Here is a 13,048-nt window from a genome sequence, read left to right on the forward strand (position 1 = left end):
TGTACTAGAACAATCTGCCTTAATCCAAGGATGATTTAGTAGGAATAAACAAATATCAGATAAAGACTGTAAAAGACTTAGTATCTATGAGAAAGGGCTGGGGAGGGGGAAGAATTTGTGTAAAATTGAACTGAAATGGGAGATGGCCTCTCTTTAAAACCAGCACGTGTGTGCAGAGCAGTCTTGTTTGGAAATTAAAAGAATGCCCACATCTCTACAGGTTCACAAATGCATTCCATGGATGTCTGATGCTGATAACAAATGACTGTTGTACGTCTTCCCCAAAATCCTTGCTGTGACAGTGATTGCAGCTCTAATTATGGCATAACAGATGCAGTGTTGTATAGCACCCGCCTTCTCCGAGATCTGTAGCTCCCCTTGCTTTTACATGACTTATTTCTCATTTTAGTCTAGAATTTACTACTGCTTGCAGTAACAAAGAAGCCACTCTAAAGTAAAGGGGAAAAAAAAAAAGGATTTCAGATTGTTACACTGCTCACATTGTTGTTGTGCTGCAGATGTTCGCTGTGTTCGCAGCCAGGGTGATTGTGGGAGAGCAAATTCATGCCTCATTGGGTCCTTTCCACTTTCTCCAGCCTCTCCTCTGCTGAGTAAGCAGTTAAAGGGAGTTTTTTTCTTTTGTTCCCCTGCCTTCGCTGCTGTTTGAGAAGGAGGGCAAGTTACTTGGCTGTTTTGTTCAGTTGTAAGTGGAAGGGAATAATGTTTTTTCTTGAGTATTCACCAGAAGAAACAGAAGAGTGCATTTGCAATTCTCACATGCATTTACATGTGAACGTTGCTGTGTTGTTCTCCCAAACCGAGGAGGAGGTGATTTATTTTAGTAGTACAAACTAACGCCTTGTGCTGTGTCAATCACGCTGCCATTGTCTGCTCCAGTGCTGCCGCTGAATCATCTCGGGGATGTTACAGTTGTGGCCAAACACCTCGTTCCCGTGTGTGGGTTTGGGGACAGGGAGGCGGGGTGAGCTGCACCTCATGCCACAGGGATGTCTCATCCCTGGGAGTGTTCAAGGCCGGGTTGGACGGGCCTTGGAGCAACCTGGGATAGTGACAGGTGTGTTCCTGCCCATGGCTGGAGGTTGCAATGAGATGATCTTTGAGGTCTCTTAAAACCCAAATTATTCTGTGATCCTGTGGTGTGGGATGCCCGGGAAGCTCAGGGTGTTCCTTCCCTGAGCACAGCCAGGCACGGAGGAGCATTGGTGACTTTTTAAGGGCTGTTTCGTTTTTGAGGAAGGACACAACCCAATACTTCGTTCTCAGCCTCTTTCCTCCACAAATCTCTTTGTTTCTTGGTTCTGCTATTCAAAGAAAGCAAAATGCTAACCTTTGGCCAGGGACAGTCTTAACACCGTCCCTGCAGTTTTTGTCTGGCTGATGAAGTAGAAGTGCACGCTGTGCATTTTCCCAGGCGACTTTAGCCTTCGAGAGCTCATTTTGGGTGGAGAGAAAAACAACCGGCGAGGCACCGACAGCCCGCAAGGGTCTGTGGCTGCCCCACCCCTGTGAGCATCCAAGCTCCAGGGGCTCGGAGCAACCTGGTCTCTAGTGGCAGCAGGTGGCGGGGGGGGCTCGGAACGGGGGGATGAGCTCCGAGGGTGTTTTCCCACCCCGCCGGTGGGTGATTCCGGCAGCGCGGGGTGTGCCGTCCCCGCCCCGCCGCCACCACGGCAACGCGGCCGCTGTGCCCGCCCCCGGGCCGGCCCCGGCGGTGCCACCCTGGGCTGGGGCTGGGCGCCGAGCCTGCATGGCACGGCAGTGCCGCTCGCCAGCAGCATGAACGAGGAGGCGGCCCAGAAGAGCGACGGCGGGGAGAAGTGCAACGGGGGCGGCAGCCAGCGCAGGAAGAGACCCAAGAAGGTGGGAGCCGGACCGGGGGTCGGGGGGGAACGCGGAGCTCCTGCCCTGCCGGTGCTCGGCGGGCTCTCTCCCCGGGTAGGGTCTCCTTGTGGAACCCGCAGCGCTGCGATAGCCGAGCCGGAGGGTGGTTCCTGCGTTTCTCGTTCCGTGGAAGTTGGCGTGGTTCGGCAGGGGATGCTGCCCCGGAGGGAGCGGGCTCTTTATTTTGGCAGAAGCGGGGGTCTTGGCTCGTGTGCTGCCATCCCTTTTCCTTCAGGCGGCACAGATATGCGGGGTTTACAGACCTTCCGTTTATTTTTGCCGGAGGTGTTTCTTAGGTCGTGCCGTAAACAGTCTTGGAGAGATACATTAAACAGTCTTGGAGGGATACATCGCTGGCTGTTGTGCCATCCGCGGTAATTCAGTGATGTTAGCGACAAGTAACGGGGTAAAAAATGTGAATTGTCCAGCCACACCCAGTTCCCGGGGCACGTTCCCCGTGTGTCCGGTCTCTCTGTCACAAATGGTTGATTTGCAAGGTGCAGCGTGCAGTGCCCGCTACTTCAACCCCCTGCTTGAGGTAATCTCTTTTTAATGGCTTTAATTGCAGGCGGCTATTTATTTCTGTTTGGGTTTTCTCTCCCCCTTAATAGGAAGGAAAGATGTCTGTGGTGCTGCATAATTATGACATAAACGGGTTTACAGTTAGTCCCCCCCTCCCCTTCTTTTATGTCCATTGGTGTAACATTGGTTACCCTCTTGAAATTTGGGGGGGCTGCTTGCGGGGTGAAGAAGAATTTAATCCTTACAAAGTAGATTCACCGATGAATTCTTCAGTCCCTCATTTTGCGTAGAATTTGCATTTTAACCAACGCTGTACACAAGCAAGACAAATTGCTACAAATTGAAATAACACCCAGACATGTGTTCAGGGACTTGTGCAAAGGCTTTGACCTGGTGAGGAAAAGCTCCTTTGCAACAAGGTGACGCTGTCAGGCCCTTTTTTATCACAGAGGGGAAGGTTCTGTACCTACAACCGTAAAGGCATGAGAGAATCCAGTCTAAGCGAGAATTTGAACAAAAACATCCTCACCCCACCCCATTGTGCTTGGAATATTGCCTGGATCTCCACACAGTGGGGGATTTTATATAGCATCTTGGCCTTATAGTTAAGCAGAACCGAGTAGGAGAGGGGATATCTGCTTGGTCTCACCTCTGGATTTGAAAGGTTCATTTGTGTGGGCATGGAAGTCTGTATGAGGGAGCAAAAATCAAATGATTAAGTGCATACCCGATGTTTTAATTTGACTTTTAGATAACCTGGGAACAGTATCATACTAGGAGAGATGTTTTGAAGATCCAAGGAATCAAAGTGGGTGTTTTTATCACTTTTTTTTTTGTAATCAATGTGTTTGTGGTTTCATGTTTTCCAAGTCAAGTGGCCCAGAGCCTTTCAAGGTTGAAACAATTGCCAAATGACTGTGCTTGGAAAGCATCTCTTATTTATTGAGTCTCCATATTCAGAGTCTTTATAACAGCTGATCCATCTTAATTTTCCAAAAGCGTGATAAATGGGTATCTTCTTAAAGTTATCTTTTGCAACCAGGAAATATTAATTAGGCATTTTGAATTGACAGATATTAGGCAAAAACTGTTAAACCTTGAGTTTGGATGCAATAGATGTTGGTGACTCAGTTCTGGTTTTAGATAAGCCCTCATGAGTCTTTACCCTTAGTGACTTGCTGAAGAAATACAGCTCCAAGCTTTAATATTCCTTTTAAAATTCCATGAATTAATTTCTGAAAACCTCAAAATAGATAATTTTCTCGATGGGAGAGATACACCTTGTAAATAGCCAAGAGTACAAGAATTCCAAATTGAATTCCTCTGTGTTTTGACTAGGTAGGCACAATTTATTTTGGGAACAGAGACAAAAGTGCCATGTGCAAGAGCTCCAAAATCCCAAGTAATGTAGCCTGTTTTCAGGTCCTGAACTACTTTTGCTGTAGAAGCTGCATTGCACCAGCCAACATGCCCTCTATCTGTTCTGTGGAAGTTGATCCCTTTTGTGTGGATAATTAAATATTAATTGAGCTGGATGAGTTTGATCTATGTATTGAGAGAGGCAGAGAGCAGCTTAGCTTGGATACAGTGTTCAGCTGGATCTTCTGTATTCCAGGATGATGTTCTGGATGAGAAGCTACATAGGTTTTTCTCTTAATTTTCAGCAGGACCCCATTTGTTTTACTGCCTGCACACTTTAGGATAAGAAGACTTCAGTTTTGTCCTAATACAGGAAAGGCAAATTGGAGTTTTCATAAAACTGAGAAAATTACTACCTGCACAAAGCCAAATTTAATCCTCGTGGTGATGGTTCTGGCTTTGTGCATTCTGTGGTTTGTGAATGCAGTGGTAGGGTTGCATCCAGTTTTCCAGTGGTACTTCTCCTCCATGTGATAACTGGGATATGACAAAATGTGTGTTCCTGGGAGGAAAAATCTGGATTCATTCAGTTCTGGTATTGGAGTGCATTGGGATGCAGAAGGGAACAGAACAGGGTCATTCTGCTGCTGGTGGAACTTTGTGGAAACCTGCTGAGAGCAGCACTTGGAGTTTGTCCTCTCATCTTGGTAGCCAGCACTGGTGTTGAAGGAGTAGCACAGCAAGCCATCATAAATTTACAATATACTGGTTTTTTGATGTTTCCTTCTGTCCTTTACTGAGTACATATTGTGATGGGTCCAAGTGCTAAATTCCTACAATTCCTTTCAAGGATGGTTTTTTTCTTTCTTGAGTGTTTGAGATGAAAACCGACTACTGTTGTTCACCAGGCAGAAAATAAAGCCTGTTCCCATATCTAGTACTAAAAGCCCTAATGGCAAAGGGCTTTCCAGAACTTTAGGAAGTTCTTCCTAAACTTACAGGTTCTTCATAAACCCCACACCACTGGTGATTTAGTGCAAAAATAATCCGTTTTAGCTTACAACAGAATTCCAGTCTTGGTATTGCTCTTTTTTTTTTTTAGAGAAATTAAAAGCCTGCAGTCAGGCTCATACTGGAAAAGACTTGGAGGAAGTTGTAATGTTGATTTAAAGAGAGAGAAATGAGACTTCTTTTCCTAACCTAAGCATAATCTCCTCCTTTAAATAAAATTGGGTGCATTAGGTGCGGTGCTTCCAGTGGAAGTTGTATACTTGCTAAAGGAATCATTGGAGTGTACAAGCAAATGCTTTTAATGAGTTTTGATTACTTATGATTGTTTATTCTGTGCATAAGGTAATTGGGACCCATTTTGGAGTACGAGCATGATGTTGTTCAAGAAGGAGAATCCAAATGTACACAAAACATGTGGAGAGGGATTGCTGGAAGAGAGAGCAAAATGCAGAGGAGCTTGGCTTTAGTGTCCTCAAGCAAAAGGCTGTCAGAGGGGAAGAGGAAATGATCCTCTTCTGCAGCTTTCTAATGGGTTTAATCAGATAAAGAGCCAAGAGAAACTGAATTATGAATGAGATGTGATTTTTCTAACCTATCACTGGACTGGATTCAAGCCCTTAGAGGAGGTCCCTCTTGCTCCTGTATTTCTGTGCTTTCACCATCATCATCTATGGTGCCGTGATAATCTTAAACAACAGTTTAGTTGATGGCAAATGTGGCTATTTTAGTATTTTCAAACAGTGTTCATCTCTTCCAAAATCATTGTGAGGACTGGTGTGACAGCAGTTCCAGTCTGCTGGGTGGGGTGTCCCTAAATTGCCATCCTTCCAAGCTGGCCAAGCCCCACTTTGCCTTCTCTAGTTGTTGCTCTTTCCCTGGCTCTGCTGTTGTTACCGGTGACAGACAAATTGCTGTGGCCACCCTGCTCTTGGCTGTGCTGTTGGGTGATCCAACCAGGATGAAACCAGAGTCTGCTGCCTCTCCTGAGAGAGATCATGTCCTCTGGTTTCAGAAGGAAGGTTTTCCTTCGGTCGATATGCAGTAAATTGAACAGGCAGAAAGTGCTAATGAGGAAAAAACACAGGCTTTCCTTCCTTTCAGCAGTAGGATGTCTAAAAGGCTTTATCACAAAGGTAAAGTGGTAGTTACAAGTTAACCCAGCTCGCTGGTGTTCAATATTATTAATTTTACTGGTAGTGCACCTTCTGCAAGGTCTTATTCTTTCAGCTGAACCAGTGGGAGAGGGCTGGAACTGCCTCGCTTTCAGCGGAGCTAATCCAATTTACACGAAAGTAAACAGGCAGAGAAATGGCACTAGAATCTGCTCTGGAAAGAAGAGAATAGATGGGGAAAAAGATGAACTTGTTTTAAAGTTGTGGAGGCGAGAGACAGGTTTGTGAAGGCTGTGAAGGGTCAGACCAGTCTTACTCCTCAATGTCTGCCCTGTGCTTTAACATGGTTTGTGCTGTCCTCAATCTGATGCAACTCCACTGATGTTCTTGCATTCCTCAGATCAGGATTTGCTTGTTCCCTTTGCCTTTTCTTCCTAGCATGGGGCTTCCAGCACATTTTGTCCCAGCTGTAAGACTAACGTAGCTGCAACTGCTCTGATGTATTTAGCTTCAGTTGCTGTGTGTGTGACGGTAACAAACCAAAAATGGTGTGTGTTTGTCCCGCTGTGGGATAGAACATCTCATTCCGTGTCCCAAGTTGCTGCAGAGCAACTGTTGCATCAGCAGCCCCGTGGTGATCGACACTCCGGGGGAATAATTTCCATTCCCTCACGGCAGCAAGACAGGGAAAAAATAATGATGGGTGACAGAGCTGAACGTGTGGAGTGGAGAATTTTGTGTTGTCATTGTGTTTTCTGGAAACGTAAAGTGCATAAGATGGAGAGGGCACACGATCTCAGCCACGCAGCTGAGCCTGGCTTTTCTAGGTCTTCATGTTCTAGTGGAACAGGGTCACTTCAATCACTGTTGTGCTCTGGGATGAGCAATGAACAAGTCTTAGAGCTAACACAGCTACCTAGAAGGTTACATTTCTTCATTGCGGGCTTTAAAGTTAATTTATACATCGCTTTTGAAAATGTCGGGGTTTTCTTAACAGAGCAACAGGAATCTGCAAAGGGGTGAAGTGGTTTGAGTGTCTTAGAAGATTTGTGGCAGTGCTGCATTTCCCAGATGAAATGCTGTGAAGAGAGCAAGCAGGCAGTGATCTGGATCCGAGCGGTGGCTGTTCCACGGAGCAGTGTGGCGTGTTGATCCCACATCCCGGGCTCCTGGTTTGCCCTTCGCAGTTCTCGCTCGTTTTCACCAATGTTTGGCAAACATCAACTGAGTCAGAGAAGCAAGTCCCTTGTTCCCCAGCCAGCTTCCCCTTCTCCCTGCAGGATGCCTGAGGCTGTCAGGGATGGCACATACTGTCTCGCCTTCGCACATCTCGCAGCCTCGTCACGCCTTCCTGCGGTGACAGAGCCTGAGCTGGGCTCAAAGCCGCCTGTCCTGGCTCTCTAGGGACATTGGGGCCACGCTGGAGGCAGCCACGTGCTCTGTCCCTGCCTCCCCTCCCCTCCTGGTCTTTGCCTCTCTTACCTGCCTCTCCCCATCAGAGATCCCGTGGTTTTGTGGCTCTGTGTCCCTGTCTCCACTGGGCATCTTGTGTTGATGCTTCAGATGACATTTCTGGCTAGGGAGGTTCTTTCACTCTCCAAATCTAGACTGACATATGCAGCACGTAGATATTTAGGTTAGGCACTGGGAGCCCTGGAGCTCTGAAGTGCAAGGAACAGAGGGAGGCCAAAAAAATAATAAGATGGCTGGGGGCCCTTCCATCCTCATTTAATTGCAGGAATTAATCATTTTGAAATCTTTCCTAGCTGATTAAGTAGGCTGCTTTTGTCTTGGTGACAGAAATTGCTGAGCTAAAAGTTTGAACTTACTGTTATTATTCCTACACTGGGTAGGAATAATCCACTATTTCCTCAGTACATTTTCAGTAGAAATGTGCCATACTGTTAGTCTTTCAGTGGGATCCTTGTAATTTTGCATTTTCTCATTTATTTCCACTTGATTTCATTGTTCTCTGGCACCAAATACAGGAGAGAGAAATATTTAAAAAGTAGATGGAGATGGGCCAATGTTTAAGGCCCCCTCAGAGTAGTTTCTAAAATTGCTTGAGAGAGGCAGTGAATTGCTTCAGGTCACTTTTTGGTGAAAAATTCATGGTTGAAAACACACGTAATTGATTTTCAAATTATCTTTCTCTCTTTCAAATGTGATTTTGGAGGATGGAAATGTAGTATTATATCTTTACCTTTTTAAACAGAAAGGCAGTGTATCCTTTAGGGCATGGCAAAATCAAACCTGTTGGCCTGGATCAGTCTCCTCCAAACCTTCTTGAAGTAGAAAGATTGCTTGAGCACATGGCAACTAAAGGAGTAAAGGTAGACACCAACTTATGTTATCTCACCTCTTCTGTGGTTCCTTCCAGCTGGCTGCACTTGTGTTACCAGCAGGTACACAATTTGTAACCTACTTCTGTTTTCTCTCAGTTTAGCTCACACACACATGGATTTAGTCCGGTGAATGAAATGCTCCCTGGAGAATAGGATCAGCTCCTAAGGAAAGGAGAGAGCAAACAGCAGTAATTGCAGTTGGAAGTGATTTTCTAGGTTAAACAGCACACAGGGTTCTGCCATAGGCTGAGCAGTTCAGAAGGGATTGGTTGTTTTTATTTGTTTGATCCAGTCTTGGCTGCCATGGGTTTGTATTACGCTCTGCTACTGGATGTGAGCAAACAGAGGGTATGGATTTCAGTTGGCACCAGGAATGCACAGATTCCTGCAAGGATTTAGCTCCATGATGATCAATTAAATCTGCTGGTTGTTCCACTCCTGGGTTTCCTTTACACAAGGCAGGGTTTGAAGTGTGTGTTGGTGCAGTTGAGGCAATGAAGAAAATGGGTGCTGGTTTAGAGGTATATAAATGAAAGTGGAAACTGATGTTCATAAATAATTTTCACCCTTTTATAGAATATAGAGTTCTGAACCTTGTTTATTTCCTACTGTACTAGAAATGGTGCTGTTTTCCTGTGACCGAAATGCTCTTTTTAAAACATTCTAAATATCTAATACATCTGGCAGCTTTCAGTCTCAGAGAGCAGATGTCAACATGTAAATGTCAAGAAACAGTGGCAGTTATTCATGGTGCAAACCCTTAGCAATCTCATCTGACCGTCCTGGTGGATACACTGGCATGACCTAATCAAAAAATGAATGAATAGGCATAAACACCAGGAGGAGCAGGCTCTGGGCTGTGTGTGTGTGCCCTCGGGGGTGTGATGGTGTGCTGTATCCCGTGGTTTTTCCAGAGCATGGCAGCAGAGCACAGTCAGTGCTGGATGGGAGCGTGGGTTTGGTACAGCCGGCGGGGAGCTGGGCTCTGGTTGCCCTGCATCTCTGACCAGAGCAGAGCAGGGCGAACATCAGGAAGCAGAAGCGCTGGAATGGGCACAGATTTTCCAATCAATCAGTGATTCATGCTCATTAGCTTTGAAGCACTGAAGAAAGGCGCTTTATGAGCTGGCATTTCCACTTGTGCTTGAGCTGCTTTACTCGTGCCGAGGGCGGAACGATGACTGCGGCATTCCCGAAAACGAGGGGGAGAGAAGCCTTGTCTAAAGGTCACTGCCCTGCCCAAGCCCCCTTGCTCCAGTTGGAGATCCTTTCAACGTCCCTCTCAGCCCTCTGAACTGCTGGTGGCCTCTTGTTTGGTGTGAAATCCCGGTTAAATGGGTCAAGTGTAGAGCTAAGTTACCATTTTCTTTGGTGCACTTCAGAGCTGGGGAGGAGAGGTGCAAGTATCCCCTCCTGTACCTTGAGGCAAGCCCAGCTTTTGTTACTGCATTTACCTTTAATTAACCTCTTCTAATGGTGCAGAAGGTGTTTTCCAGGGAAAGCATGGCCCTTGCAGAGCTTGCTTGCAGTCTCTGTAATTGTGTTGGGGGGTGTAAGCCTGTGAGGGCTCGTGATTAATTATACGTGAGGCCATGTATTTGTGCACGCCTCTCTCCCCCCTGCTCGTCAGCAGAACTGCTTTTTTCACAGCCACATCACCAACAGAAGCAGCAGGCGATGGCTTTCAGTTGGAAAACAGCTGCCAGGATCTCATTATGCACTAATGTACACTTTAAGATTCGAGATTGCTCCTTTGCAGAGGGAGCTTAGGAGTGTGGCCCGTTGGAAATGTGGCTGACAGCAATTAGGGTAGTGATGTACAACATGCCTTTCTTAGAAATCATTGTTATAAGCCAGTTGTTACCTCTGAACAGAAATAATACAGCCTGGCTCGTACCTATACAGCAGTTCTGTGAATGGTATCCCAATTTTTTTTAGTGAATGAGCTAAAAAATGCTGCTGGAAATATCTTCTGCACAATGTGGCTTCACCCAAATGGAAAGCAAACACATTTAATTAAAAAAACCCCAACCCAAAGGCCGAATGAAAGCAGTAAATACAATTAATGGGAGCCACCTTTTTGATTGATGCAATCAAAGTGACAAAGATGTGGTTACAAACCAGCTGAGCATGAGTTGGAATCAGGGAAGCTTCATGTGTTGGATGTTGATGGTGGAGACCAGGGTTAGTGGATCATTCACATGGGCAAATGATGTTTGAACTTGGACCTCTGTGTATTTTCTCCCATCTGCCCTCTTGGGAGGATGAATGTGATAAGTTTTATTTTTTTCCCTGAGAGAAGGAACAAATGGTTAACCTTTTGCTGGAACTTTCTGAGAAAAATGTAGTTTAACTGCCCAAAAGAGAAGCTCTGTTTAATACAGAAGGAAACCAAATAGTTCAGGTTCTAGTCTGAAAAGTCTCCAAAGTCTGTAACGTAGATGTGGCATTTGTAATTGTGTTTAGAAATAAGTTCTGGCACTGATGGGGTTTGGATCTCTCTGCTGTCCTTTCTGGGAACCAGAGTAAGAATCCCATCTGGGTTTGAGCTCCCCTCTTCCTCCCTGTAGAGGAGACAGGATGGGAAGGGATGGAAATGAGCAACTGGGAGAGAAGGTGAGGCTGGTTCTTTGTGTGACAGTGTTTTGGTGCTTGACTAGAACACCAGAGAGGTGTTTTTCACTACCATGTACTTAGAAAAACCCTTTATTGGAAAAGCATGAAAAGCAGGTAATTCTTTGGTTCTTTTTTTTCTGCCTCAAAAAGACCAATGAAATGAGAGTGGGATTTGTGTTGCTGTAATGCTTGGTTTGATCAGCTGAGATTCAGCTGCCATTCTAATATTAATATACACTCATTTTCTCAAACAGCATTTGCCATCACTGCAGCTAATGTGGTTCATAGGAAAAATTGGGATCACTGCAGCCAGTTGCTTTGCAGGGGTTTGCCTGGGGCAACCTCAGGTGCAAGTGCCAAAACCAGGCTGAGAATCCAGTGATCCTCAGCTCCCCTGCCTCCCTCTCACTGCTGGGGACCAGCTTCAAGGCCCCTTGCTTTGGTAATTTTACTTCCTTTTAGTGGCTTTGAGATCCATCCCACCAGGTATGGGTTAAATATTTCCTTGTTTACCTTTGACATTTATGGCATGTAGCTTCATGAATAGCTGAATTGGGACTGCTTTTTGATATATTTAGAGCTTGGATTGATAAATTCTGGGGCCAGGTATTTAATCCTTCTCTGGAAAATTTTTCCTTGTTACCTAATAAAATTTTGAGATGGTTTTATTGCAGTAGTAATCAGAACCATTAGTATATATTGATGTTTGTGGAAAACATGATATCATCAGTCCATTTCCCAGCTTGTGCCATAAAATTCAGCAGATACCTGTGGAAACATGCAGTTAGTTCTCCCTGAAGCATGTCAATTGACCTTTAAAATATAAAAGCAGTGCTTAGCTGTGATGACCTACTGTATCTCAACAGTGAGGATTGAGTAAGTCCATCACACATTGCCTTGAGGTGGTGAAATGTGTAGGTAGATGATTTATTCCAGATGACATTACAGCAGTTTCTTCTGGGGAGAGTTACTTTCACTGGTTTTTTTTAATTATTTATTTTTGTAACCCTCAGAGTTCTCTTTCACCTGTTTCCTCCAAGCCTCCCAGTGTTGCTGGAAATCAAGGTGAGTTTTTGGCAAATCGGGCTGCGTGGTTGTTTCCAAAATACGAAGTGAGGTTCCTGTTTATCGTGTGTGAATTTGAACACCCTGTCACGTCAGACAAAACCCCCAACCCCAGGGAAGGTTTGGTGTGACTGGTTTGAGGGGTTTCAAGTGGCCAGAAGGTGACTTCCCCAGAGTTGTCCCACTGTTCTGCATTGCTGGAAGCTCCATCAGAGTTTGTGGTGTACAGCCAGTGCATCTTAGGGTGATGTAAGATGTGGCACATCAGTGCAACGCTCCAAGGACAGCGGGGAGGGCACATTAATTGTGAGACGTGTTTGGAACATCGTTACTTGTGACACAGACTTGAGCTCAGGAAAGATGATGAGCTTCTCTCATTGCAGGGGGATAATGGGATTGGCTGGTTGTGCTAACAGAGAAGATGACCTCAGTTTTACTGACTCTGACGTGGTCTTGTTGTCTGCAATTTCGACCTCCTGTTGGCTGTGGTTGAGAGCAGTGGGAAGGAAGGGCAAGGCAGGCAGTTAATTAGTCCAGAGCTGCCCCAGGGGGTGCACATGCACAGAGAGCTTCTGATGCAGAAGAACTACAGAGAAAACTCCAGGTGTGGAAAACCCTTTACAAATAACAGCAGGGATGATTTAGGGTTTATTCTGATTTAGGTAAACTTTGTCTAGCAAAACATTTCAGGACAGAGGCAAACCAAACATAGTTTCTTTACGTTGATCTCATTCAACATCTGTTTGAGTGGACATAAATGTTCAGGTTTGGCCTCCAGCTGGGGTTCAGATGGTTGCTGAAGGCCTTTGTCCACTCCAGCCATGCAGTGTGTTACTCCTTGCAGTGCTCAGTGGCTTTGTTTCTTAGGTCGCTAAATGCCTTCCGTGGATCTGTCTGCTCAAATAAAGAACTATTTTTTCAGCTGTTCTAAATGAAGAAAATGTTTCTGTAGCCTCTGGGAACTTACTAACTGCAGAGGTTTCACAATTGGGTTGCTGGCACATAATAGAATTTCAGCGAAATAAAATGGAGACTCACAGAAGATAAAATTATGGAAAGGTTTTCAGGAAAATAACTTGAAAGCCAAAAAGGAACAATCTTGGAAAAGAATTGCAT

The 13,048-nt window shown here is 45.3% G+C and overlaps 1 protein-coding gene across 38 annotated transcripts in view; it reads left to right on the plus strand.

Annotated features, from left to right (window-relative positions):
* Nucleotides 1-13,048, plus strand: part of ANK2 (ankyrin 2) — a 281,285-nt gene that overhangs the window by 92,242 nt on the left and 175,995 nt on the right. For 9 of the 38 annotated variants that reach the window (XM_064653770.1, XM_064653774.1, XM_064653785.1 and 6 more), the window contains exons 1-2: nucleotides 1,747-1,881; nucleotides 3,176-3,232. The exons of 2 other annotated variants lie outside the window; for them this stretch is intronic. In XM_064653770.1, coding sequence (XP_064509840.1) covers nucleotides 1,798-1,881; nucleotides 3,176-3,232 — 141 coding nt within the window. In that variant the 5' untranslated portion in view covers nucleotides 1,747-1,797. Of the gene's footprint in view, nucleotides 1-1,745; nucleotides 1,882-3,175; nucleotides 3,233-13,048 lie in introns of those variants that run through there. 27 more of the 38 variants (XM_064653799.1, XM_064653798.1, XM_064653805.1 and 24 more) reach the window with 6 other exon arrangements.

This window comes from Pseudopipra pipra, chromosome 4 (assembly GCF_036250125.1).
Source record: "Pseudopipra pipra isolate bDixPip1 chromosome 4, bDixPip1.hap1, whole genome shotgun sequence".
Classification (NCBI taxonomy): domain Eukaryota; kingdom Metazoa; phylum Chordata; class Aves; order Passeriformes; family Pipridae; genus Pseudopipra; species Pseudopipra pipra.